At 51.4% G+C, this 27,572-nt stretch overlaps 1 protein-coding gene across 3 annotated transcripts; it reads right to left on the bottom strand.

The window, feature by feature from the left end:
• Positions 1-2,726: 2,726 nt before the first annotated feature.
• Positions 2,727-23,390, bottom strand: TFAP2A (transcription factor AP-2 alpha). 3 transcript variants are annotated; one of them, XM_033080453.2, is made up of 7 exons: positions 20,208-20,366; positions 15,011-15,445; positions 12,057-12,108; positions 10,177-10,408; positions 8,834-8,952; positions 6,388-6,529; positions 2,727-4,835 (listed from the first exon to the last, which is right to left on the bottom strand). In XM_033080453.2, the coding sequence occupies exons 1-7, from the start codon at positions 20,256-20,258 to the stop codon at positions 4,547-4,549; spliced, it is 1,320 nt and encodes a 439-aa protein (XP_032936344.1). In that variant the 5' UTR covers positions 20,259-20,366; the 3' UTR covers positions 2,727-4,546. The 3 variants fall into 3 exon arrangements, with proteins under 3 accessions (XP_032936344.1, XP_032936352.1, XP_032936358.1); XM_033080461.1 differs by lacking the exon at positions 20,208-20,366 and adding an exon at positions 23,353-23,390 and having other exon boundaries at positions 4,192-4,835; XM_033080467.1 differs by lacking the exon at positions 20,208-20,366 and adding an exon at positions 16,740-16,840 and having other exon boundaries at positions 4,192-4,835.
• Positions 23,391-27,572: the final 4,182 nt, after the last annotated feature.

Genomic DNA, 27,572 nt, shown 5'->3' with positions numbered 1-27,572 from the left:
ATGCTTGACAAAATCCTTATCCTGCTGACACCAAGCTGGCTCCAAATCCTCTCTAGGAGTTAACAGCTCCAGCTGCTTGCAGGGCAGGAAGCAGAGACATAGCTCTTTCATGCAGAAAAGGTGCACAGGACAAAATCGAAGGCACCATTCATTTTTTTATGCTCCCAACGTTTCACGTTCGATTATGGAGCCAGCTTAAATCACTGTGCCCTCACTAGCTGGGATGGACTTCATGCTGCTCCCCATCAGAAGGGCATTTGTAATTTAGCTACACTTGCCTAACACGAGGGCTGAGACTCTGGGAATCTGGTCTGGGCTGAGATATTCATGTACCAAGGAGGGAAAGGGAAGCGCACATTCTGGAATTTAAATAGAAGGTAGAAGACAAGTAAACAAACAAGAAGCTGATCTGATTATGCAGTCAAATTTATCATGGACAATAAAGAAATTGCCTTTAAATGTAAGGGTTTGGATAAATGAATACTCCTAGCAAGTGAATAAAATGTATTCAATTAACTAAAAACCTTGTGCACTTCTGAACTGAAGTGGAATCGACTGTAATTGATTTATTTGAAACCAGAGGTTAAGGACTGAATTAGCTAAGTACAACTGGGTATTTCAAGCCACTGACTTCTCAAATGTCAAATCTCTTCTATTTTAAATATTATTTCAGCTGCGGGGCATTGCTGTCCTGATGGCTGTTCCACCAGTTAAATCTCAAATTATATTAATATTTGATTTTTGGAGGGTGGGGTAAAATACAAAGAGGAGGGCTGTCCTTGTTCACGGTGAAAGAGCACCAAGCTGTATTTTGGTTCACATGTAGGAATTAGCTCAGCGTGGCAGCAATGCTCTAACATTCAGCCACCACTCACCCTCGCTTCAACCGATCTGGGGGAGGGAAAAAATAACAACAGATTTTTGTTTAGTGTATAAAAAGCATGACCTAGAATTTCACTGCTGCACCTCGATCACAACGTTAAAAATGCACCCAAAGAATGCTGAAGTAATTAGCACGTTTTAGTAACTGCACACTGGTCACAGCAGAAGAGGCTGAACCGAACCTAGTCTGATTTCCATTATCGCCTGTAATGTCCTCGCTTAGAAATAACAGTAATAAAGAAATCTATGCAAGGTCATTTCATTTCTGTTTTTTGGTGGCTTGCTAATCCAGCAGCAGGATACCTAAAATGCGCTCTCCTACCATGAAGTAGCTAATTATATGTTTAAAACATTACTTATTATGACCTTATAATGTTCTAGCATAAGACTGCTTTATACATTGACCAGTATAAAACGATTATATTGGGTACAGGTTTCAAAAAGTAACAAGCATCTGTAAATCCAGATATGAATGAATGGTATTTAATAAGATTGTTTTCGTTTAAAAATGAGTATTTATGTGTTGCTGTAGAAAGAGCAGCAATGTATTGCTGTTTATGAATGCTATTGTGCCTGAGGTTAGGATCCCACACACAATCTGAGATGCAGCCAAGAAAAACAGCCCTGATAGACAATGCTTCACTTCACCTGCTACAATACTGTGCATTTCATTTATGTCAAGAATATGTACAGTTAGGGTTCATTCACCTCATTATTTTGTTACATCTACTTTACGGTTAACCAGTCTCTCTTGGAAATAATAAATAACTGTTTTTAAAACAATTGCAGCTTTGCATTCAAAAGATCCACTTTCAATTTATAAAAAAAAAATATTCACCATTTTTATAAACTAGCTGGCTCTCGAAAATAGAATTTAGACTCCACCAACTCTCTTTCTGCTTGGCAAGATTGATTTTACACTGCCTTCCATAAGTAGATTACCAAAGCAAAATGAAACATCTTGGGCTTTATCTAATGCTTTGCTTCACCAGCTCTACCAAACGTCAAAATATATGAGTAAATGTTAATTCTTTGTGCAGCTTTATTGTAAACACCTCCCTCCTAACCTCTTCAATTTCTGCCTGAGCAAAAACGGGAAAAAGGGGGGAGAGAGAGTCAGAGAGGGAAAGAAAGAGAGAGAAAAATCAGCCTTCACTACCAAAATACCTTCAGCACTTAAAGGAGACCCTGTCTTTAAAATGCCTTTACATTCTAAACTGCATTAAGTCTCCCTTCCTATGATATATAATCCAGCCTGATCCTGACTTCACCTACCCCCCGGGCCAAAGAAAATAGATTCAAAATCTGAATTCTCACGTCTTTTATAGACCATTTTCAAGACATACACTTCATTTTTTTAAAGCAAACTTCCCTGTTTCACAACTGGTTTCCACAAGGAGAAACTCAAGATAAAAATTTCAGTCCCTTATAAACTGACACAGCCATCTCAAAATGTCAGTCTGTGCATTCCACTAAAACACGAACCATCAATCAGAAATAATCTGTCTCCTGCAAGATTTCACTAAAGTTCACAACCGTGAGATGATTTTGTTGGCATCAACTACGGAGCTTTTCTATTTTCTTGAGGGGGAGGGAGCACCCAGCTGATTTATCAGTATAAATTTTTTTTCATAGCATTAATTTTCAGCATTTTCTCAGTAATGATTCTTTTTAAAATGTCTTTCTTGAGATGTATTTTTTTAATCTCTGTTAGGACAACTACATGTACAAAATTTTATATGCTTATAATTCTGTACGCTATATATAAACATAAATAAAAACCTAGAGGTCAACATAAATAAAATAAAACTTTTATTTTTAAATAAAATTATGTTTTGGTCAAAGAAAAGATAGTGTGTCATTTTTGTTAGTAGTACAGACAATTTTTTATCCAAAAGAATACATTGTGCTTTATTGTGTCATTTGTCTGAATACAGACTCAGTGGAATATCTAAATGATACCCTGCTCTGAACTCCAAGTTGAAAGTAAGTTTTTATTATACTTGAGGGAAACAATGGGTTCAGCTGCTTATTGCAAGGAGCAATTGTCAAGGGAGAGTTAAACTCAATTACTGTAACCATACTGAATAAAAAATACTGCCAAGAACAAAAATACGCCTGGGTAAAGACAGCTACTGAATAAAAAAATCGACATAAAGCGTATCAAATATTTATTTATCTGGGCAACAAAGGACTATGATACATTGATAGGCATGGAAACTACTGCCGGCACAACTCAATACAACACAACTATAACTGCTTCCAATATGGCCAGTGGAAATACAGGATACCAGGTGGTCCCGAATGTTTGAAGTTCTTTGGGAAAAATAAAAGAAAAAAGAAAAAAAAAAGGAGAAAAATTAAAATGAAAGAAAGGGAGAAAAAAAGAAAAAAAAAAGGGGGGAAAAAAGGAAAGTAAAGCTAAATCTTGTTTTAAAAGACAATATTAATTTATTGCTCTGTTGGTGCTTTCGGGAGAAGGACAGTGGATGAAAATAACTTTTTTCATTTTCCACAACACATAAGGGTTGTAAAACCACTAACATGTTTAAAAACCTTGCCAGGGTCCAACATCACTTTATTTTATCTTCAATGAGAAACTAAATGTCATACTAATTATATATAAAAATTAATGGTTTTTTATTTGTTCAGCTGCTTCATTGTCGCTTTTAACATGCTACAACAGGGCTAAAAATGATGAATCCCAGAGAAAAACCCCCAAAAAACCTCTGATATCTAAATAAGTACCATGAACCACATGATGAACTAAGAGGGGAAGATTTAAAACCCACTAAACAAGAGGTAAACGAGATCACCAGATAAATAAAAAAAGGCTTAAAACAGACTCACCATATTTACAATTCCCATTAAATTACACATAAATAAATATATACATACATGAACACTGATTCCCTTATATAATAACCGTGAATCGTGTTGCAATAGAAAGTTCAAGTTGGTCGCTTTACCTTGGACAGGAAAAAGTTCTACAACTGAAGATATGACATGGAACTGCTTGTGTTTTGTGTTCAAGTTTATTCACAATACTGATAAAATGTCATCAGTCCTTTTTGCCTTTTGTATGTCTCCTGTTGCTGTTGTACTTTTTCACTTCTTTTTCTCATTTTTAGTATGGCTACAATCTTAACCGAAGTTTATGTAAGGGAAGGTGGTGATTCAGTCCGGTGAAGCTCATAGAATTTTTAAGTATTATTTATTTCTTTTTGTTTGTTTTTTTTAAATTTTTTTAATATATTTTTAGAAAAAAAAAAGTCCTTTTCTTTTTTGTTTTATTTTTTTGTTGGTTTTTTTCCTCCTTTTGTTTTATTTAAAAAAAAGTTCACAAACTCAAGACAGAACTTTTTTTCTTTGCTGGCTCCGTCCCCCTGTTCTGTTCTCTTAGGCTCCAAACTGGGGTAAAACGATGGTGACAGTGGGCAGAAGGGGGGAATTTAAGCAGGAGCAAATGGAAATGTGGATGCTGGGAAGAAGGGGTGTGGAGAGAGGGCAGAGCAGTCCTGCAGAGTCAGAGAACAGGACTGGCAGAAGGACGCTCATTCTGTTGCTGTAGCCTGGGGTGCTGGGTGCCGGGGAGAGGGAGGAGGGAGATGAATGGATCGATGGGCTATGAGGGGGAAGGGAGAAGAGTGTGTGGGGGGGATCCTCACTTTCGGTGCTTCTCCTCTTTGTCGCCGCTTTTGGTGCTGTTGTCTGTGTGGCTGTTGGGGTTGTTGCTGAGGTACATTTTGTCCATGGCCTTGAGCGCCTCGGTGAGATAGTTCTGCAGGGCGGTGACGGCAGCACACACCGCCGGGCTCCCAAAGCCGTGCGAGATGAGGTTGAAGTGGGTCAGGCAGCTCTGGATGCCCGGCTCCAAAATGGGGTTGGGCCGCGAGTTCCCCAGGGGAGATCGGTCCTGAGCCAGCAGGTCGGTGAACTCTTTACAGATCTGTCTGTAGCACAAATGGAGCAGAGAGACAGAGGGAGGGAGGAAAGGAGGGAGGGAAGGGAAGAGAGAGGGAGAGAAATGAACCATCACTGGTGGCAGCAAAGCCCATGCATTCTCCCTGCTAGATTGCACAAGCCCCTGGATCAAGGGGGCTCCTGCTCCTGAGCGCACACATTCTCCCTTCTCCCTCTCCTCTCTATGCACCCCTTCCCCTACTTCTCACACTTCCACAGCACGCACAAACCTCTTTCCTTCACCTTGCGTGCACACACAACAGCACACCACACATCACACTCCAGCCCCATCCCGCACACAGGACATAGAGACACATGCCTCTTGCCCCACTGCCTCCATATCGCAGCCCCCAATGCCCTCCACAAACACACAACTTTGCCCAGCAGGGGCTTGGAGCACAAACACAGTTTAAAGTTCTGAGCAGGCTTAATAGACAGGTTGTAACATCCAAAGGCAGGCTAAGGGATTTATCTATATCTTAGAAGATTCCTTTTTTGGGAGGGAACCAGAGAGAGATATGGGCCTCTTCCTTCACAAGGCTAAAACACACACCTGTGTGTCAGGAAGAATGAGTGAGGGCAGAGCAGACAACTGAGGATTTAAATTAGGGTATTCTGAAACATTTATGTATGTAAATCTCTATCTCCAAATCCAAAGGGACCTTTCCACAGAGGGGAAGGCTGACGCTAACCAGCACTTGGAAATTTCCTTCCAGGGAGGTGAGAAGGGAGGATATGAGGGCATGGTGCAGAAGATAGGTTATATCATCCGCTCATTGCACAAATGGTTGGAGAAATAACACACCTTACAGCAAGAGAGCTCAGAGGCGTGTTGAAACAGTTTGTATTCTAAAACCCACATTAATGTCTTCCAGCCATAAAGCAGCTCCCATCTCCTGCTTGTGTCCTCTGGCACTGTGCCCTTTGGTGACACCTCCACTGGTAATTAAGGGCTACTGAACAACCCTTTTAATTTCCAGCAAACATACCCAAACAATCATTTTCTTTTCACGCACCACCTGGAAGTCTAGGCAGCCCCACCAACGGTAAACACCGCTAGCACTTTAACTGCATACAGATTGTCATTTAAAATATATATTTTAATATCCCTGTATTTGCTAAGTAACAGAGCTGCTTAGGCAGGAAGAACCATTGCCGATTTTAATGAACTGAAATCAGTTTAATGTGCCAGTTTTATTTTACTGTCAATGGGAAGCCTTCCCCTCCTACTTAAATTGATAAGCTAAGTGAATAGGCCCAGAAAACGTTTTGCTTTGAAGAATTACTGCTTTTTCTGTAACTAAACATCCACTCTCAATTTGCACAATTCACATTCAATCTGCCCAAACCAATTTGAAGGAAACCAAGGTGGTCTGTAGAGTTCTCCTGTACCAGGAGGGCCAACACACAGCCTCACAACTTACAAAGCCATCAGCCACTGGTTATGCAACAAACAAGTATCTTCACAAACAAAAGCCCCAAACTCAAGTTTGTCCCCCTCCCTTATTTCTAAGCAACATGCCAGAAAGTTAAATGTCTTACTTTGTAGCTAGAAGCATGTTTTTTCTTGTGACTTGCTCGTTTGGATCGGAATGTTGTCGGTTGAGAAATTCAGCTACTGCCTTGGCAGGAAATTCTGTCTCACAAACGTACCCAAAATCTCTAGCTAGATGTACTGCTTCTCCTGAATAGGGAGGCACGGATGGGGATGGAAAGAAACACAGCTCATCAGTATACATCGCACAGAGGCAAAAATCCATTTGAAAAACACTCCAAAAAACCACTACATTCTACTTGGGCTTTTCTTCTCAAAAGCTTGGATATTTTCTCTTTGAAAAAGTTAGGCCAGAAACACTAATTACATCTTATCTTACAGTTTTCTTTGCTTCAGTTGAAGGTAATGCAAATGAGTATTTTCATAACAATTGTTACGATTGAAATCTCACATAAGAATTTTTAAAAGTTCACATCGACTGAGACTTTAAGACAGACAGGTTCCATCCACCTAGAATATGTGCTTCGATTTACATCTCCATACCTGTAGAGAGCCATTGATGTACATTTTATTCACAGCTATTTACTCTGAAAATGTGTTTGCCTCAGCCACATCTCTATATTCTTTTGCAATGCACCAATGATTAATATTGATCATAATTACTCCTAGAGCTCTTCTAAATAAAATGCATTAAACAGCTAAGTGTTTAAAATTTAACTTGATCGCATATAATTATATGTTCACCCCCAAACGATTAACCATGAGAATTTTAGGGTCATTCCACCGAGTCTGTCTGTTTTGTTGATTTTCAAATCTTTGGTTTTAATTTCCTGAACCAGTTGGTTTTTACTGCAGGGCTTCCTGCCATTAGCTCTAGCTCCGGAAGAACGCATGCGCCAATTAGAGCTTCAAAGCCTCAGTCCAGCGAGCTTGTTTCCATAAAATGGAGCGGATCATAAACAATAACAGTACTCTAGAAACTGCCTCATCGCTACGGGACTCAAAGCCCCAGCAATGTTTACACTACCATCTCCCCAAAATTAGCCACCATCACTAAGTTATCTGAAGATCAGGCCTCTGGTTTTGTTTTCTTTAAAAACCATTCTTTTCAAAGCCATTGTACGTGAAAGCCAAACAGAACAATGGATTACCATAAAACCTTCTCCATATTCATTAACATCACAAATAATGTTTAGCATCTACCAAATCTAGACTTTTTACAAGTTTTCCCCTCGTGATTTTTTTACCACAACAGCGTGTCAATGCAATTGCAAAGCCTTTTCAGAAACATGAAAACACGGTAATTTTCACGCAGTACAAATATAGTTCGTTCACTAATCCTGATGTTTAAAAAAATGACGCCTGGCATCATCGCACAGCGCTTCTTCCCCGTCTCTTTGAACATGAAACACTTCTCGCAGAATGCAAAGCGACAACAAAACAAATTCCCGCCTGCACAACCAAACTTAAGCTGAACCTGGACAGTTCAGGCTGAGTTTAAAAGCACTTTACAAACGGAACCAGTCTAAAACGCAGCCGAACTCGTAAGCAAGGGGAAAGGAGAGGGGTCTATCTGCAGACCTCAGACACACTTTGTGTCAGCCAGCATGACACAGCCACTGCTTCAAAACTGAATGACTCCCAACTCTCGAGCATCCCACCTCCCTGTACAGACCACATAGGACATCACAAGGCATTAAAAGTAAGTTGCACCTTTTCCAGCCAAAGCAAAGCAGAGGAGAATGATATAGCTAAGGGAACATGTGTTCTGAAAATGAGAACCAAAAGGGAGTGGGGGCTGGCAGTGGTGCAACTTTGAGGCTTTCAGGACACCATTAATTCATGGCTGAGGTCAAGGATTCCCAAATTAATTCAGGAAGTAATGGTCACGCATTTCTCAAATGCAGATGTCAGAAAAGTTAAATGATTTACTAGGCTGCAGGCTGGGAGGGAGAACAAACTTAAAGTAGCTGGAGTTTCTGACATTTAAAATTGCTCAGTTGTCCACCTGTGGCAGAACAACAGCAGTGAAGTATTAGAGGCTCTGCTGCCCATAACTTCCAACTCAATACTCATGGGTCTCTTATGGGGCTAAGCCCACAATCCCCCTTCACAGGGATCCTTCCCATGCTGCTCCCAATGAGATCTACTTACTCCACAGAGGGATTACTCATTTGAATGAGCGAGCAAGATGGGGCCCTGAAAACATCTAGCTTGGAAACTTAAAAGCAAACAAATAACCAAACGCTTTGCTGAATCGGCAGGACTCGCACAAACCCGTTTTCAGGTTATAACAAAAAGCAAAGGCACACAATTAACCCGAACTTTTTTTAAGACATAGAAAATAACACCCTTCCAAATGCCAATGAACAGCACTGACTCTGGGAGAGGAGAAAGAAAACCCACACAACCCAACAGCAAGTCTTCTCCCATTTGGCAAAAGCAACAGCCACATTTTCCAAAGGACCCCTCCCGGTTCTTTGAGTCACTTACCCTCCACGAGTGATGTGAGCAAGGTAACGTTAGCAGCTTTACGCCTCCCGGCTGGCAGGTTTAGTCCTATTTTGTCCAGTTTCTCCCTCAGAGATCTCCCTCCATTTTTCGACTTTGCCCTGCTCCACACAGAAAGGCATTGAGAAATGGGGCCTGAGGGAACACCTGCCCCTACTTTGGCTCCCACCCACACATGCTCCCAACACATCCCTTCCCAGGGAGGAAAAAAAAGGTTTTAAGCACAAGGGATGGGATACATGGCTGTGGGAAACTTGAGACCAACTGTTGCTGAACGCTGAATCCCAGACATAGGGACGGTGCTTTGGATGTTTCCATATCTAGAGTACAGCGGCCCTCACTAAGGTCTAGATCAGCCTCAGAGCTGATGTAGAGCTCTGAGGTGTCTCCCTGAGCTCCCAAGGTGCCATGGACAAGGGGGCAGCTTCTCCCAGGCGTGACAGGAGGAGGCTGATCCGCAGACCCGGCAGCCCCAGAGCACCACTGCCCTCACACCAAACTCTACATGGCCCATCTGCGGCTTCGCAGCAGAGCTGGGGTAAGCAGGGCTACAGAGATGGGAGCTGCCTTAATTAATCCTGGACGTTATTCCCTGCCCAGCCACTGCCTAATTGCCTGGGTGAGGGAACAGGGTGGGAGCCCATGGCAGGGTGCTGGTCCTGGAGGGGTGTGTGTGTGTGCTGTGGGGGTGTTCACGGCCACGGGAGGGGTAGGGACATGCAAGGGCCCCCACTGCCACGGAGAGCGGCAGGGACACGCAGGGGTCCCTACGGCCATGGAGAGGGGCAGGGACACGCAGGGGTCCCCACGGCCATGGAGCGGGGCAGGGACACGCAGGGGTCCCCATGGCCACGGGAGGGGCAGGGACACGCAAGGGTCCCCACGGCCACGGGAAGAGCAGGGACACGCAAGGGTCCCCACTGCCACGGGAGGGGCAGGGACATGCAAGGGTCCCCACTGCCACGGGAGGGGCAGGGACACGCAAGGGTCCCCACTGCCACGGGAAGAGCAGGGACACGCAAGGGTCCCCACTGCCACGGGAGGGGCAGGGACACGAAGTGGCCCCCATGGCAAGGCCGCGCGTTGCCATGGCGACCGTGCCCGGGCCCCCTCCCGCCGCCCGGCCGCGCTGCCCCGCCGGCCGCGCGCGCCCCGCCCCCTAGCGGCGGCCGCCGCGCTCCCCCCGCGCCACCGCCCCGCGTGGGCGCTCGTCCTCCTCCCTCCCTGCCTCCATTCCTCCTTCCCTGCCTCCATCCCTCCTTCCCTGCCTGCCTCCCGCACGGCACAGCCCGGCATCCCGCCTCCCGCGTCCCTCCGCCCCTCACCTCCGGAGCACTCCGCCCAGCAGGGAGGCGTTGAGGCACTCGGGCGGCGACAGGCGTCTCTGCACTTCCGCCACCGTGACCTTGTACTTGGAGGTGGAGCTGAGCAGCGAGAGGCGGCCCGGCACCGAGCAGAAGACCTCGTTGGGGTTCACCACCCCGCCGAAGAGCGCGTCCTTGTTGATGGGGATGGAGGAGACGGCGTTGTTGTTAGACTTGGAGAGGGACACGGGGCCTGCAGGGAGGGAGGAGCAGGGAGGTGAGGGTGAGGAGCGGGCGGGGAGCCGGGGAGGGAGGGGGAAGCACCCGAGCCGCTCTCTGCGGCCAGCCCCGGCCCCGCACCGCCTGCGGGCCAGCGGGGACGCAGCGGGGGCACCCCTCCCCTCTCTCGTCGGGAGGCGCAGGGACAGGACCGGACATCCCTCGACCCGCAGCGGAGAAATTGAAAAGCCCCGCAGCCCCCGCCGGGGCCGCGCGTCGGTGCCGCCGTGTCGGGCGGGCCGTGCCCGGGCAGCGGCGCAGCCGGCAGGATGTGCGGCAGCCCCGGGGCCCCGCCAGCGCACAAATTTAGACGTGGAAAACCCGTAAGGCGGCGGAGAGCCGGCACCCCAAAATGTAGCTCGGTCCCGGCCCGGCGGCGGCCGGCGGGGAGGTGCCGGGCCGTGCCGCGCTCGGTGCCGGGCCGTGCCGCGCTCAGTGCCGCGGGTCCCGGCCGCCTTCCCTTTCTCCTCTGCCTGAGCCCGCTCCGCTTGGCGGGCGCAGTCCAACCAAGCGGGGGGCTCTCTCCGTTTTGGATAGATCACTTGTGACATTAATAGCTCTGGGAAGGCTAATAGATACAACAGGAGTTAAACGAACTCTTGAGATTACTAATAAAAGAGCCAATTATCATGTCGACTTGGAAAGAGCATCTCTTAAGATTTATCCCTTGCACATCTAATTTGACGTGACAAAGGCTTTACAGGCGGGGGGTGGGGGGGTATGAAACTTCAGGTTCGCTGGCTGTACAGCGATTAGGGTTAGAGAGGAGAGTGCCTCTACTCAGCACCTCTCTCCTGTGGTGGCCTGGGTACCCAAATTCCAGGCGGCCACGCAGCCATAGCACCCCTCAGAGCAGGCAGGAGCTAGCTGCGCCTTCCACCCTGCCAGTTTTACTCCAACAGCATCTCACTACACAGCATCCGAACACAAAACCCATCACTTTCCACCGAGAACTTGCTTTGCAAAATGCCCTGTGCCACCTTTCCCAATCCTTCGGTTGCCCGAAGAACGGCGGGAAACGAAAACCGAGTGAAAATTTGCAATACATATTTTGCACGGTTTGGGTACCAGCTTCCAAGCAATTCAATTCCAAGTAAAGCAAGCGCACAAAGCCAACGAAAACCAAACCACCCTAACCACCGACAGACATCAGCTTCCAGAAACTCGCCCCTTGTTCTCCACCAGTCCACCTCATCACCGGCATGATTTAAATAAGAGAACCCGAAGGAAAGGGAACAACCATTTCACTTTCACAGCCCCGTTTACCAACAACGATTCAAGCCTTTTGCTCAGCCAGATGCATGGGGCAAACCATGAAACCCAATTGTACACTAATGCACTAAAAACCGGCTCGGATTTTCTAGATCATCTGCTAACATTTTTCCTCGTTAACGACAATAATAATTAAAATACCCGGCAAACGTGGCCAATTAAGAGGGAGGATTTCAATCCACATCGCCCGTTTTTCTTTGCTTCCAACCTTTCGGCCAACAGTACATGCCAGAGGAAGGAGCCAGGGGCCGGGGGGCTGGAGGGGAGAGGGGGGAGGCCGGGTAAGTCCTCCCTGCGAGCAGTCCCCAGCCTGTGACGACATGTTTGGTATGCGCAAGGAAACAGCTTACCTTTCTTAATTACAGTTTGATCTGGGATGTTAATACCGGGGTCTTCTACGTGCTGCAACAAAAGGAACAGGCAGGGATGTCAGCGTACAACCACAACAAAAGGCAGGGAGGGCCGAGGTGGGATGGGGTGCAGAAGTTTTGTGTCCCCCACCCCCCATTCTTGGGCACGGTGTGGGCAGGGAAACAACAGATCCTGCATGGAAAGGAGGAGGGAGAAGGGAGGAAGGAGACTTGGGAGGGGGGTATTTCGTTTATGAAGAAGAATCCTGCATCTCTCCCAGCTCTTCCCCTGATCCCCAAGAAAAAATACAATAAATCACTCACACACCCCCGGGGCACGAGCGGCCTTAAGCTTCTGAGGGCTCCCTCCTCCTGTCCCTTCCCTCCTCCCCGGGAAGCGGCCCCGGCCCGGCCCAGCCCTTCCCCGCCGCTGCGCCCGCTCCCGCGCCCGCGGGAGGGAAAGCACAAAGGAGCGCGGAGCGGCGCGGGGCCGGGGGGCCCACGCACCCCCGGGCTCCCCCACTATTGTCCCCTCGCAGGTTCCGCGGCCGCGGCTACAGCTGGGGTTCGCGCGGCGGAGTCACGACGTGATTAGAAAGTCAAATGAAATCATGTTTTCTAATTCCAAAAACTGACAGGCAATATAATGTCTGGCTGTGTTTACAAATTAACACCAGTGCTGCTGAGATAGAAGATTTCGCAATCGTTACAAAACCCAGGCATTACCATTTAAAAAACTATTACTTCCTTCTCTAGTCTTTGTCCAACAATAATACTGATTCTAACATTTTCCATTCTGTCTTGGATTTATGCTCCTGTTAATTGTGCCTGATCTCAATGATTCCGGGTGGATGGTACTAAGTTGCTTTATTACAGGTTTTATTATACTCAATGCTCTCATTTGTAACTTGCCTAAAGTGCTTCTGGATTTAAGTATAATTAAATTGAGAAATGTTCAGAAATGACTACTGCTGCAGTTCTTGTGTTTTAACTATATGGGGAAATATGATCCCTTTATGCATGCACCCTAAACCCATAAAGTAAATGTAGTGTGGCATAATACTTTTATTTGTGTTATTTCTGCGCATATTCCGTACAGGGAGGACTGTTAAGTTTAAAATCCCACAGAGATATTTATGATTAAATAATTTTCACCGTCTACTTGACTTTCTTAAATATTTAGCAGTCGTTTTTATTAAAGGTTAACTGTTGCAGCAACGGAAAAATTCAAAAATTACCCTCCCAACTCAGATTTCTGTAAGGGATTTTTTTTTTTTAACGAGATAAAATACACCTAAAAGATGCACCCTCTTATTTTCTACTCTCCTTCATGAAGCCTGCTGATTCAGTCTTACAGAGAAAAAAATGGCTAGGCTGGCTCAAGGATTTAAACCAGATGGCATTTGGTTTTCACGAAGTATAGCAGTGCTATTAATTCATAGATTTGCAGAGGAGGCTTCCCGAATCAGCCCACTGCCATGGAGCACAGCTGAGGAGAGGGAGAATTCAAGAGAACATTTTAGGTCATGTTCTTCCTACAGCAATCAGGGGCTTGCAGTCAACAAATTAGTTTATTCTTACGATTGCCTCCATGTTATTTTATATCAAGTTTAAAGAGTCGACCTGCTTTTAACAGATCCAAATTGCTTACTAAATCCTCCACTTTGGAAAACGTATGCGTTTATTGCAAAACTGCTAAACACGACCAGCAATTTTCTGTGGCTAATTTAGCTAGATGAGGGCTGTAATAAATTCACTATTTTCTCCGAGTATAATTTACAAAAGATTTCAAAATGACCCCCAAAAATAGGTAAGTTCATCTGAACATTATCCTTGCAACACGAAACTGTACTCATTAAACTGTCAGCGAATATATTGTTGTAATATTTGATCCTGTAATTCGGGATGGCATTTCAGCAAAAATCACATCCAGATACCACAGTTCTCTCCTCCTCTATCCTCCTGCAAGTCAAGCAGCTTCAGTCCCTCAGCATGAGCTCTGTGGGCTTTAATAAATTTATTGCCATGTTCTAATTCCATTTTCGGGGAGAAACCCAGAAAGATGAACTATGATCATGACCTATCACATTGCATAAGGCCACTTTCCTAACTGAACAATAGCCCTGGCTTGCTTTGTAAGTAGCCTGTGCATTAATGTCATGCTTAATTAGAAATCATTTTTAAAGTCTGTACTCATCGATAACAGAATTAGGTCCCCCAAATAATGCATCCTCCAATAGGCTCCCAACATTTAATTTAATATAGGGTGTAGCAGGTCTGACTCGAATTCGATAACCTATAGGTAATGATTTATGAGGTCATCCCTTTGCACTGCTACTAAAAGAAGGTGGCAGCATTTTGGTATACCTCTTCCCTGATTTGTCAATTAATTCCTTTAGAGAAGAGGATCTGCCCATACCCTCTTACAACTTTGTATGTGGTTATCCCATATGCCAATCCTGTAATCATGGGAAACCAATTTTTTTTTCTTAGGCCACTTTCACCCACTTCCCCCCCTACCCCCCCTTTACATTTGTGAGATCTCGTTAAATGTCCTCACAGGCATTTCAGACTCGTGTCTTTCCCAAGGCGGTAAGAAATCCCCAAATGCACGGCCCTGTGGTGATATTATATATTCTTCCAATCGTAACAGCTTATTGTCATTGAGAAGGAAAGATATTGTTAACGATGACAGTAATTTGATTTATTTATATTTTAGTGGGCAAGTTAGCGGGGAGGCGTCGCGCAGGGACGAGCTGCGAGAACCTTTTGTTCTAGGTGGGGGCTTCTCTTTTCCCTGAGGGACCAGGGGGAGTTCTCTTCTTCCCTTCCTCCTTTTTTTTTTTTTTTTTGGGGGGGGGGGTGGTGTTCCCCTCCCTCCCTCCCTCTCCCCACGACGTTGAGCTCCCGCGCTAAGAGGGACGAGTGGGCCCCGGGGCGGCCCCCTGGCTTACCGGCACGTCCTCGATGGCGTGGGGGATGGAGTGGAGGGGCAGGTCGGCCAGCCCCGAGCCCAGCCCGTGCGGGGCGTGCAGCAGGTCGTCGTGCCGCCGGTAGTCCCTGCGTGGGTCGAGCCCCGAGAGCTGGTGGGGCAAGCCCCGGTGCGTGTGGAGCAGCCCCGTCTCCTGGCTTTGCCTCTGTCCCGGCCATCCTGGGTGCTGGGGCTGTGGCTGGGCATGGAGGGGGTTGAGGCTGTACGGGTCGTTCACGTGGGAGTAGGGGTCCTGAGACTGGGGGTAGATGGGCTGGTAAGGGGGGGGGAAGTAAGGGGGCTGGAAGTCGGCGTTGGGGGTGTGGGAGAGCGGTGGGGCGCTGGTGTAGGGAGACTGACCCACGGTCCCCAACTGGGGTAGCCGGGCTGTCCCGTTGCTGGTACTGTCGTGGCGCTCCTGAGGTGGGGAGCGGGAGCGGGGGGGGCGGGGGGGGTTCGGGGGGTGGAGGGGGTAGAGGAGGGGGAGGGGAAAGGAGAAAAGAAAAACAAAGATAATATCAAACTGATTTTCCTCAAAATAGCCTTGAAAATTTCAACTATAGGGCAATGAGGGGCAAATAATCATCTCCGAGGCGGAGAAAAGCAGATCTGGAGATCTCTCTGCCTCTGATTTCCCTTCTCAAATAATTAAGAGGCAGCCTCGCTTTTTAAAATGCAGTAATAGCGGCAATAATGATAACAGCAATAATAGCAATAATTAGAACAGGACAGCTTATAATAATAAATAAAACATTGCGGCGATACAACGTGGATTCACAACAGATCGCGCCCCGGCATTTCAGGAGCAGGTATTTCCCACAAATAAAAAGAATAATTCACAATCGAGCATTATTGAAATAATAATTCTGCCACAACCAAAAATCCTTCATCTGACCCTAAGCAGAACCGAGATGAATACTGTCTCTGACATTACCGATCGCGTCCCAAGAAAACCCTGGAATATCCAAGCCCACTGCCATTTTGTTACCAGAACACGCCGAAATAGGCTCCAAACAAACCGGTAGTTTCCCGCAAGAGTTTTAGAAATGTTTCGGGAAGAAAGCACTGCCGTGCTTTCCTACCTACGGGGAGAGCCGTCCCGATGGCCGGCTGAACCCCGGGCTCGCCGGCGGGCGATTCGGGAGCGGAGCGGGCAGCGGCGGCCCGGCCGCCGGGGAAGCGGAGGAATGCGGCGGGCAGCCGCGGGAAGCGCCGCCGCCCCGACGGGCGAGCGGCACCGAAATGAGCCCGGGCGTTTCAGCACGGCTCTGCCGGCTGCCGAGGCCGGACAGATGAGCTCAAATGAACGTCCGGGGCAAAAGGAATGCCCTCCACGGAGGAGGATTCGAGGGAAAGGACCACGGTCCCGAAAAAGGGAAACAAGAAAGCGAAAATACTACATTTGCAGGTGGCAAGGTGAAGGAATCGAAGCAGTAGGGTCCAAGCAAAGCCTTTTGCCGTTCTCTCGAAGCAAGCAAAAAAAAATTTTTAAAAAAAGAAAAAGATAAAAGAGAGGGGGAGGGGGAGGGAAGAAAGGAAAAAAAAATAAGAGAAGGGAAAAAATGCAAACCACCGAATTTATAAAAATGAAGGAAAAGAAAAAAAGCCCCCTCCGGAAAGCTGGGTGCGAAACCCCCACTGCCACCGCCGACAACAATAGCAACACCCAGCGCGCACCGAACCCCCTCCGAGAGAAACGTGAAGCAACTCACCATAGCCGAAAAACTGTGCACTAACATCTGCGAAGAGTCGGGGGTTACAAGTCAAGGTAGAAAAAACAACAAAAAGGCAGAGGAAAGGGACCGGCGAAACGCGCAGCCCCCGGCGGAGCCCCGCGGGTGCGGGCGCGGCGCGGGCGCGGAGGGAGCGCGGCCGGAGCCCGGCGCTAGGCGCGGGCGGCAGGACCGGGACGCCGGGGCTGCTCCTGTACCGCGGGCGCGCCACGATAATCCATCAGAACTTGCACCGATCTCTGCTGCCCTTCATCGGGTGTTCCCAAGGCGAGCTCTCTATCCTGGCGCGGTGTGAGGAGTCAAAGTTGGCTGCTTTTTTTCTTTTTTTTTTTGGTTTTTTGTTTGTTTGTTTTGCGCTTTTTTTCCCCCTTTTTTTTTTTTTTTAAGCGTGTGTATGATTGTTTCTTAATCCTTTTTTTTCCTCTGACTCTTTCTTTCTTTTTCTCCTTTGACTTAGCTGCTGCTTCACTTGAGCTCCTAATAACAGATCTGCTGCCTTCCTGGAGACTCCTAATAGCAGATATTCATGACTATTAATATTACACGAACACTTAATAAGGGAAGAATGGCTGGAAATCGAGCGTGAAGCGAGAAGGCAACTCAAGGCAGAGCCTGTTCTAAATGACGTCCATTGAATGAAGAATCAGTGTATCTAATCAGAGATGGGGGAGCGGGAGAGAGAGACAAAAAGGGAGAGAGAGGGAGCGGGAGAGAGAGAGGGGGCACATGCTGCTGCGTCTGACGAATCACAGGAAAGGGGCAACATTTTAAAAGGTTGCAGGGCATGCAAAAGTGAAAGAGAAAGAGATCCGGAGAGAGGGAGAGGGTGGGAGCCAGGAGGGGGGGTGCAGAAAGAGGGGGGGCGGGGAGGGAGTGGGAGAGATGGGCAGAAGAAGAGGGGAGGGGGCGCGGGATCCCCCCCCCTCTTCCTTCCTCACCTTCGCTTCGCTTCCCTTCCCTTCCCCCCGGCTGCCGCCTCCCCATGTTCCCAGCCCCGCAGTCCTTCGCGGGCGCACCTCGGGCTGCGGCTGCTGCGCGTAGCCGGCCTCAAAGCCCAGGGAGAAGAGCGGCTGCTCGCTTCCCGCTTGGTTCTTGCCGCCCTCGGCCGCACCGCCGCCGCCTTTGCGCGGGGTGGGCTCCGCGGGGCCGCCCGCCGCCGCCGCCCCGTCCATGCCTCGACGGCGCCCCGCCGAGGGGCTCCCCTCGCCGCTGCCCCCGCGGCGGCCGCCCCGCGCCGCCGAGCCGGCTCGCCTCCGTGCCCCACGTCCCGGAAACCGGCTGGGAAAGTTTTTTTGGGTGTCTCCCCCTCTGGGTGTCAGCCCTCCTCCTCCTCCTCCCCCGGTTCGAGCCCAACGCCGAGACCAGCGGGCGCCCGGGGCGGGGGGGCTGGGGAGCCCAAGGAGCATCCGCCGGGCTCCCCGCGGCCCCCCTCTCGAAGGATCCGGGAAGAGACGGGGGAAAAAGGCAGGAGGTAGCAAGGCGGGGAGGGAAGGAGGGCGGGAGGGACGCGGGGGGGAGCGGGAGCTGGGAAAAGAGGCAAGGCGAGCGCTTCTCCCGGCCCAGACAAGCCGGGGCTCCGGCGCAACCCGTCGGACTGGCTGTGCAACTCCCAAACAACTCCCTTAAAACAGGCACCGCTCCGCTCGCCGCCGCTGCCCCGCCGCAGCCGCCGCGCCGCCGGCGCCCGGCCCCACGCTCCGCCCGCCCGCCCCGACCCCCCGGCGCTCCGGCCGCCCCGGGCGCTCAGCGCGGCTGGCTGGGCTTTCATGCCGTTTTTCTGGGTTTATTTCTGCTTTTCCTTTTTTTTCACCCTCAGCTTTCATTGCTTTTTTTTTTGTTGTTTTTTTCCCTTTTTTTTTTCTTTAAATTTTAAGGCAGGTTCTACCCCCGGCGGGGTACAACCACCCTCTTACTAGTGTCCTTGCACCCTCTCTCGAGGTAAGCACGGAGAGCCAATCCCACACGTAAGCACAAAATCCGGCCGGTTCGCGGAGCGGCTGCTGCTCCCTCCGTGTTTGGTAACACCTCGGTGCTAAGTCCCATTAACGCAAGGCAACAAAAGCCATTTGCGATGAAATCCACACGCTCGCACGTGTGCAAACTGGAAGACCGGTCCTGAGGGGAGGGAGGGGGAAGAGGCACGCTTTCCATCCGAAATGCCGCTGAGGAATATGTGCCTTTTTTTTCCGGGCTGGAAGAATTTTTTTAAAAATCCAAAACACCAGAAAAACCCAACCCAGCCAACCAAAAATTATAATTAAGAAAACCTTACACAACCCACATACCCCAACACTTCTGACGCCTCATTCATAGAAATCAAGCACCCGTCAATGAGTGGATCTAAAGCTCAGCTCCCGCATCGGGAGACAGCTTCATCCCAAACTCCTCGATCCGGACCAGATCACCAAATCACTTATTCGGCTCTGAGCCTGCCGAGTCCTCGGTCCCTTTCCTAAACTACAGCATCGCCCAAAACAGAGTCAGGGAGAGTGCCCCCTTCGACCCAGAGATGCATGTCCGCCGAGGCTGAGGGGATCTTCCCGCGTGGGTCACGACCAAATAACAGCGTTCACTTGCAAAGTAGAGTCTTTTATTGCTCGGTTTGAACGCACTGCACAGGCAACTTTTCGAAAGGAGTGACAATAGTATTCGTTGGATTGAGACTAGGCATGGGTCCTGGGCATCGCTTCTTTTTTCCTCTTCTTCTCCTTTTTGTCAGATTAAAAGACACTCGCCTCTTTCTAAAAATATGGATGCACATACAGACAGAGAGAGAGATGCGCGCATACAATCTGTGCTGAACGGCTCCAAAACCGAATTAGATGGATTTTATTTTTTTTCCCCAAGCGGTTAAATTATTATGTCTGAAATCCGTGAGAATGTGGCCCTGAAAATTAGGAGGCTGGGGAAACACTGCTACCAAACCCGTGATTTCAGTTAGGCAGCTGACCCCTGTACAATTGTGCACCTCGGTATAATGCACCCGCAGACATATCGAAAAGGCTGAATTTAAGCGTCGGTCCTGAGCCAATTTATTTGGATGCCTCGGGTACCTAGAGTGCAAGAATAATTCTCTTCCCTTTGTCTCTTGGCCCTCTCATTCATTCATCTGTCCATTCATTCAGCCAGCCGCCTATCCATCCATCCATCCATATGGATGAGTGTAGCATCCTACAAGAGCCTTATCTACGGAGGATCTACCTATAGACCAGGCTGCTTCTGGATCCTGTTTGCCTTTCCTCATACACTTTCGACAAAGCCGTGTTTCCAAAAGCCCCGAAGTTCCTGGGGAAGGACCCCAGCCCCTCTCCGGCTGCAGGACCGCAAGGAAGCCTGACGACCGAGCAGAAGTTTTCCTAAACGAAATTGAGAGACAGAGGGATGCTGAAGGCTCCCGCTTGCAGCTGCGGGGCCGGGGCTCTGCCCGGGCCCGGGGGAAGCGCTTACCTCACATTCCTCATACTTGATATTATCCGTTAGTTTCCAAAGCATTTTCATGGATTGGCGTGAGAGAGAGGATTTGGTTCTCCCTGCCTTGCCTCTCCCTACGGTGGCGGTGCCGGGCGGCGTGGGGAGCGCGGCTGGCGGAGGCTCGGCAGCGCTCCCGTCCGCGCTCGGAGATCTCCCTCTAATGGTGGAAACTTTTCCCTTTTCCAGCTCTTTACCCACAGTCTAATCGCCTCATTAGCATATCAACAACAGCCCAATTGCTCGCCAGCACAACAACCTGCAGCGATGGACACAGGTAGAAGGGACCCACGAGCAAGGAAAAAAAATTAAATAAATAAATTAACGACAAAAAAAGCTTTTTCGACCTGCCGAGCCCCGGCGCGGGGGGGCAGTGGGCCCTGCCTGTCTGCCTGCGGGCCGCTGCTAGCCCCTGTGCGTCTGCCTGCCAGCGGGGAGGAAAGTGGCCAGCGAAATCAAAGAGGCTATCGTCCGATCCGCGGAAAGTTTGGGGCTAGCCATGAAAACGCACTGGGATTTATCTCTCCCCTAGCCATTTTTTTTTTTTTTTTCCACGGGGGTTAAAGGAAGCAAAGCGAGGAGAAACGAGACGAGTCCTGCTGGAACGAGGTTATTGTGTGCGGAGGCTTCTTTTGCCCTCTGGATTTGGTCTTTTTTTGTGGACATTTTAAAAGCTTCTTTCCTTCGAAAACTGTTTTTTTCTTCTCGGCTCTTTTGGCTATTGGTCTTCAAAAAAACACCACCCCAAACAAATCCGACATTATCTCCCAAACAGAAGTGGGCGAGCGGTAAATTGACTGTAGCAGGAGCCAAAAAGTCTTTTGCAAGCACTTGAGCAAAAGGACGAAACAATGACCACAATAAAACTTTGGTACTTTCTTAGGTGGAGCGCTTCGTTTGCTTAACAATGTGCCGCTAAGAGAGCGCTCAGGCTGCCCTCCCGGGGGGCTGCTTCTCCACCCTTCTCCTCTTTTATTTCCCCGGGTGCCCTGCCTTGATCCATCCACCGAAAGAGTTCGTTTTTCCCGTTTTTCTGCTTTTTCTTTTTTTTTTTCTTTTTCTTTTCCCTCTCTGGGTGATCCCTCTCTTCACCGAAGGGCGAGATATTCCCTTCTCCATGGGGCTGGCGCAGCTCGCCACGCTAGCCGTGTCCCCAGGCGTCCCCAGGAGCCGGGCATCCCCATGGCTGCCTGTGCACCTGGCTGCCCTGCTGCTCACCGAAACTTCCTTTTGCCGACGGCAAAACCTGCCTTGTTGGCCTGGAAGACCCTCCCGGGGCCACCCTCCCCCACGCCCTCGACGTTGGAGCAAAATTTACTGCCTCTAGGAGCAAATGGCCCCTGCACTCCGATGGGGAGCCGCAGTGGGCCCTCGGGGGCCCGGCCCACGTGTCGCCACGTCGGGAAGGGTGGCAGAGCCTCCGGGCTCCCGGGTCTGCTCCTTCACACACACATAGAAACACATCCATGTCCCCTAAACGGATTTTTTTCCCCCCTCCTCCACCATACTCCCACCCCCGATGCTCTTTTTCACCAGCGCTTTTGTCTGCTACTGGCAGGAGAGTAAATTGTTGTTTTTACTCCCATTGAGGTTCAAATGGAGCTGGCAGATTAAGCCTAGTTAATGCCCCGGGGGGGTGGGGGGGGTTGGTGCTGGAGATGAGAAAAAGAGGGAAGGGGGCTGGCGAAGGGGCCCATCGCCCCTCAGCGCCGTCCTGTCTGGACCGGGGCGGTCGGGAAAGCCTCCCACCCGGGACAGCCTCCCACCTGCGGCTGCTCGGCACTCCCGTGGGCCAAAGGCCTGACCCTTTCGCCTTCTGTCCCCAGGCCCGAGCCCGTGGAGGGCAGGGTTGCGAGAGGAGGGGGCGGTTTTCCCCGAGAGATCCGCACGGGGCAGCGGGAGGCGGGTCCGCACGGCCCGGCCCCTCCGGCCAGGCGCGGCGAGGGGGGCCCCGCAGCACCGGGGAGAAGCAGCAAGGAAGGCCGGGGTGTAAGGAAAAATCGGGAATAGATCTCAAGACAGATAACCCGTAAATACGATTGCGCAAGAATTGATTTCAGTGAAAGAAAAGAAAGTCTTGTTTTGATCGCTTTTTCGCCACGGTCTGATAAAAAGATGTTAGCAGATGTAAAAATAATTTAAATAATTTTTTTTCACTTATTTTGTTCCCCCAACTTTTTTTTTTTTAAGACGATTTGCTGCCACTCTAAACAAATAAAAAAAAAACAAAAAAGGCAGTCTAAGGAAATACTTAGTCGAGAGGTTCGAAAAGTTGGGAGCCAAAAAAAGAAACTTGGTTCCCATCTGAAACTGGACTGTCCTGGGGCAGAAATAAATTTTTAAAGGTCCTTTTCTCTAAGAAAATTCCGTGTGCTTGAACAGAACGGTGCATCTTCCCTTTCAACAGTCGGCAAACTGCGGTCATCCGGCCCGAGCGGACCGGCATCAGGGCGCTCCAGGGCTTTCCAAGTGTCTCCCTGTTCGTGAGCCTCCGCAGCTCCACACGTGTGGGTCCCCTGGGGTCTGTGGGGCCGGCGAGGCCTCGGCGGGCCGCGTGTTCCCCGCCTGGCCTCTTTCGCTGGTGGGTTCTGCTTTTCCCTGCAGCTCGTCCCGCGGGAGTGCTTTCCACGGGCACCCTCGCTGCATCTGCTGCCGGGTAGGACCCGGCAGCGTTATTTTTCCATGGGACAGGCTGAGCTGGGAGCTCATCGAGAGGTTTCAGCTCCCGCGGCGGGTCACGGCGGAGGCTGCGGGCCTTGCCCCGCGTGGGGTCCCGTGGGCAGCCCCAGGGCTCCTCGGCGGGCCGGCCGCCGCCGGCACTGGGCACAGGGACGCCGGGCGAGCACACGCCGCCCTGGGCCGGCCCGCGCTGCCGGGGTCGTGTCACCCGCGGCGCCTGCGGAGCAGCCCTCGCCCCTCGAGACCCCAGCCCACCGCTCTCTACCTGTTGCAGTCGGGCCTCACGAGTGGCCGCGGGCAGCCCGAGCACCGAGAGCCGCAAAACACCCAACCCCAGCGTCAGGCTTGCCCCCAACTCCCTCCGGGCCCGTCACGTTTCTCGCTCCAGCCCTGCCTCCCGTCCCAAAATAACAATAAATTCCCCCAGGGCAGAGGGTCACCTTACCTGCCAGTCCCCCATCTTGGCAAGGATAGACATCCTGGCTGCGGGCTCCGAGTCCCCAGGTCCCTGCTGGTCATGGACTGCGAGGGCAAGCCACTCGCCTGGGACGCCTGTGGGCAAATCCTCCCCTTACCTGAGTCGGGACTCTCTCACCTGGCCATAAAGAGCTGGGTGCTCCCAGCCCGCGCCTGCGCGCTACCTCCGCGCTGCCTGCGCGCTGCCCCCCGCCACCGCGCTCCCACCGCGCCCGCCCGGCCCCTGCGCTCCCGGGGGACCGGCGGAGGTGCCCCCCGGGAGGCTCCCGAGCGCGCCCCGGGCGTCCTGCAGCCGCCGGGCCTCTGCCCGCTTCGCCGTGGTGTCGCGTCCCGGCGCTATCCCAGCCGGGTGAGCGTCCCCGTGCTCCCCCAGCAGCGAGCAGAGAGCAGCTCTGTCCGCCCGGGTGCCCGGGGTGGGGGCAGGAGAGCCCCCCAGGCTTCACCTTCCCCCGGGGACCGGTGGAAGGTTACCTGGAGGGCAAGTTGACAAGGAGTATATGGACGTAGTAGTAATAATAATAATAATAATAATAATAATAGTAGTAATAATAATAATGACAACACCATCAGTAGCCCAGAAAGGCAAAGCACCGGGAGGGCTGAACTAGCCCAGATGGGTGACGGAAGCGCTGTAAATTGCCAGGGGAGTCCAGGGAGAAACACAGACCTCATCCCCCCGATGCAGACAGTCTTTCCAGCCCCTGCAACGGGGGCCAAGAGGGGGCGGGCGACAGTGGCCGGGGTGATGTGCACCAAGCTGGCCGGGGTCTGTCCCGCCGGGCTGCGCGGGACCGGCGTGGGGTGAGGGATGCTGCGTACCCCTGGGGGAAGCTGGCCCACGACAGCCCGTGGCCCTTGGGCCTCTCCACGTCGGTACCCCTTGTCCCCGCCCACGTTTTGTTGGTTTTTTTTCCCCTCGGGGATTCAAGTGCCGAAGTGCCCTGGAAGCTCGCCAGTGTGTCGCGCAGCCCTGATTTCACACCCCAAAGAAGTGAGGAAGCACGGACCCTGCCTCATTTCTAGGGGCAGGGCACTGGGGGCGTGGAGATAAGCAGTACTCCAGCTACAGGATTTTGGGGAGGGATGCAAACAATTTCCACTTCGCAGTTGCACAGCAAGCACTTTCACATTTCAGAGACAGGTGAATGGGGCATCATGTCCCAGGTATGGGACAGTTTGAGGCTGCCTGGTGGCGGGGTGCATTGCCACCCACCAGTGAGGCTGTGTTGGGTTGGGTCCTGGCCTGACCCCAGTCTTCAGTATCAGGAAGGGGATCACACCCCATCGCCCCACCATAAGGGCTTGGATACAAGGACCTTATGGAAAGGAGTTCCTGCTCCGTCTCCAGGCAGGTGGGAAGAGGAAAGCAAGAACTGGCACCCGCAGCCATTGGATCCCGGGGGGACGCCGGGGCCGCGGGCAGCCGAATCTTCGGCTCCTGCGGGGCTTCGCTTCGGTCCCAGCGAGCCGGGGTCGGCGGAGAGCGGGCACCCTCGGCGGAGCCCGGCGGCTCCTGCGCGTCGGCGGGGCGGGGCGCGGTCAATGGGCCGTGCGAGGCGCGCTTCGCACCGCCGCTCCCAGCGCCGGCCCGCGGTGTACAGTTAGCGTCAAATTACAGCAATTAACCGGGCACCGGAATTTAATTACACGGCCCTGCCCCTTTCCCACCCCCCTCGGTCCTGGGGACCCTCCTGCTCGGGGACGACGCAGAGCAAAGACGGCCCCGTGCAAAACGGGAGAGGGATGGGGAAGATGTACAGAAGTTTCGTGGCTCCGGGACGCTGCCCCCTCTCCTTTCCCCGCTTACTGCTCGCCCTGCCCTCTCCAGGGGGCGGCAATTTTGGTCCCGTACGATTATTTAAAATGCCAGTTTTTTTTGCTATTTTGCGGAGAGGGGTGGGGAATTTATTCGATTTTAAGTTGGCCTTCTGAGAAACCCAGTAACCTTGGGTGCCACACTTCTCCCGGTAGGGTCTTTCCCTTCTGCCTAACTCCAGAGTTCCCCACACAGGGTTAAATCTCCGGGCTCAGGACCCGGCTCCCACAGCCCGGCTCTGCCCCGCGGCACTTGGCAGCGAGGCAGCCCGAACACAGCCCGCCCGCGGGGAGTGAGCCGAGCTTTCGGAGCTATGGGCAGCCCTGGCTCGCACCGGGCTCATCCCTGCTCTTTTTCTTTAGCCTAGAGGAAGAGGGTATGGGCTGGGCGCGCAGCAGAGCTCGGGGTTGTGGGGCGCTCCATTTTCCCTCCCTGGGGCATTTGGTGACCGCACTTCGGGGGTGAGTTCGACTTCCCTGGGCCGGGCATTTAGAGGACGCCTTTCGCTCGCAGCCGTGAGGGCACACCCGGCCCGTATAGGGGACTGAAATCGCCGCACCCTGAGCTACTGTCATCTCTGAAGTGCCAGCTATGTCTCGCCCTGCCGCCTTCCTCCTCCCTGCGCAAAGGGAAGCTGTAGCTGAGGCACCCTCTCTCCTCAGACAAAGCCGTCTTCTAGCGCAAAGATATGTCCTCGCTCCTCTGTGTCACACTGTCTGGCTCACACCTGGTGATTTTGGCAGGTGGCTCCTAGGGAGTCATCGCGGAGCTCTGCGCCCCCTGAATCACTTCCAATGGACGCGCCGGATCTCTGTCCCTGTGTCTCAGCGCGGGTAACACATGGGGCAAAGCCCTACCCGCTTCCCTTTCCCTCCTCCGGCAGCTTTCTTACGGCCAAACCCCGCCACGGATCTCTTCCCAACGAGAAAGCAGGGAAGAGATGGTCTTGAGGGCCATTCAGCTTCCCGGCGTCGAGGTTCCCCATCCGCTCTGAGTTACGGATCTCACCCGAGTGTCCCCACCAGCCCGGCTCCCAGGTGCCGGACAGGTTTCTTACTCCCTGCTGCCTGTTCTGCCGGCTCCCAGGGCGAGCCGCAAGAACCTTTAGATAAATCGTGCTCCTGTTTCTTTATGGGAAGTTTAGGCTTGGATATCCTTCTCATTGTTGCTTTCCAGTTCTCCCTGCCCCAGTGCCGGCCGGCTGGAGAGAAGCTCAACGCGGCTGATTTCCGCCGGCTCACTGACACATAAATGGCTTTTTTTTTTTTTTTCTTTTTTTTCTTTCTCTGAAGTAATTTTTGGCAGCTGCCGGTCCGTGCCCGTGGGGCCGCTCTCAGCCCGGCCGCTGCGCGCCGTCCGGGACAGACGCTCCGGGGGGACGCGCGGCTGCGGCGGGATCGGGAGGGCTGGGCTCGCTCCCGGCGGGGTCGGGAGGAAGCACCCCCGGCCCGTCCTCTGCCCGGGCTGAGCTCCCGGCATCATTTTCGGAGGGAGAAAGGAGAGGTTCAGGTTGGTGCGGGTCCATCTCGACTTTACGAGGCTGAGGGGAAGCAGGATGGCCACTGTTCCCGGGATGAGGGTTGCCTTCACTGCGGGTACGGGGTGTCTTCCTTATACCAGAGAGGGGAGCAGAAAGAATCAGGCCAAAACCGTCAGGACATAAAAACACCCCAAACACCGCAAACCCTACAAAACAAACACTAAAAAAAAAAAAAATGTGTGTGTGGGGAAGTACAGATACTCCCCGCCCTTTTTCGCTCTCTCTCGCAATTTGCGGTCCAACACGATTCAACTACTTTTGGGAGGCCGGTGCCGGAGAAGGGGAGGTGCTGTGTCTCGGATACTGGCGGAGAGGTTTTAGCTCTGTTGGTTTGGGGGTTTGTGTCTTGTTTTTATGCCCTGCTCTGGGGGCAGACGGTCCTCGAGCAGAGCAGTCTCAACCCTGCGGCCAGTGGAGCCGGGAGAGCCCCTCCGATGAGCGACTTGGGATATTGCAAAGGAAAGGGAAGAAAAGATAAGAGAAGAAATCCGTATGTGCCCACCTGTGACCGCCTTGTCCACTGTGCTGCCTCCCAGCTATTCAGTCTAGCAGAGTTTGGGTTTTTTCCAAGGCCGTTTCCCACAGGAGAGAAGCTCACCGAGTGCAACAGATCGCTTCAGTTGCTCCCGGGACCTCACGAAAACAAGTGTCCCTACCTTGTCCTTCCTCCTCCGGCTCCCCGGGGCGCGACTTTGCTCCGGGACACACTTTGAAGGGGGACGCGGGACGTCCCGCTTGGACAAGACGCGCAGCTGTGACCCCTGCGCAGCCACTGCAGAGGAGCAGAAGGAGAAGGATGAGGATGCTGTGTCCCTGAGTTACGGCACTGTGG

The sequence above is a fragment of the Catharus ustulatus genome, chromosome 1 (assembly GCF_009819885.2).
Source record: "Catharus ustulatus isolate bCatUst1 chromosome 1, bCatUst1.pri.v2, whole genome shotgun sequence".
Classification (NCBI taxonomy): Eukaryota; Metazoa; Chordata; class Aves; order Passeriformes; family Turdidae; genus Catharus; species Catharus ustulatus.
This window is presented reverse-complemented; position numbering and strand designations above follow the sequence as displayed.

Coding starts and splice junctions, on each gene's coding strand:
- TFAP2A (XM_033080453.2), bottom strand. CDS start 20,258: ATGAAAATGCTTTGGAAACTAACGGATAATATCAAGTATGAGGAATGT. Junction 12,109..15,010: donor ACGCCATCGAGGACGTGCCG/GTAAGCCAGGGG, acceptor CTTTTGTTGCAG/CACGTAGAAGACCCCGGTAT. Junction 8,953..10,176: donor CTGGGCGGAGTGCTCCGGAG/GTGAGGGGCGGA, acceptor TGTGTGGAGCAG/GGCAAAGTCGAAAAATGGAG.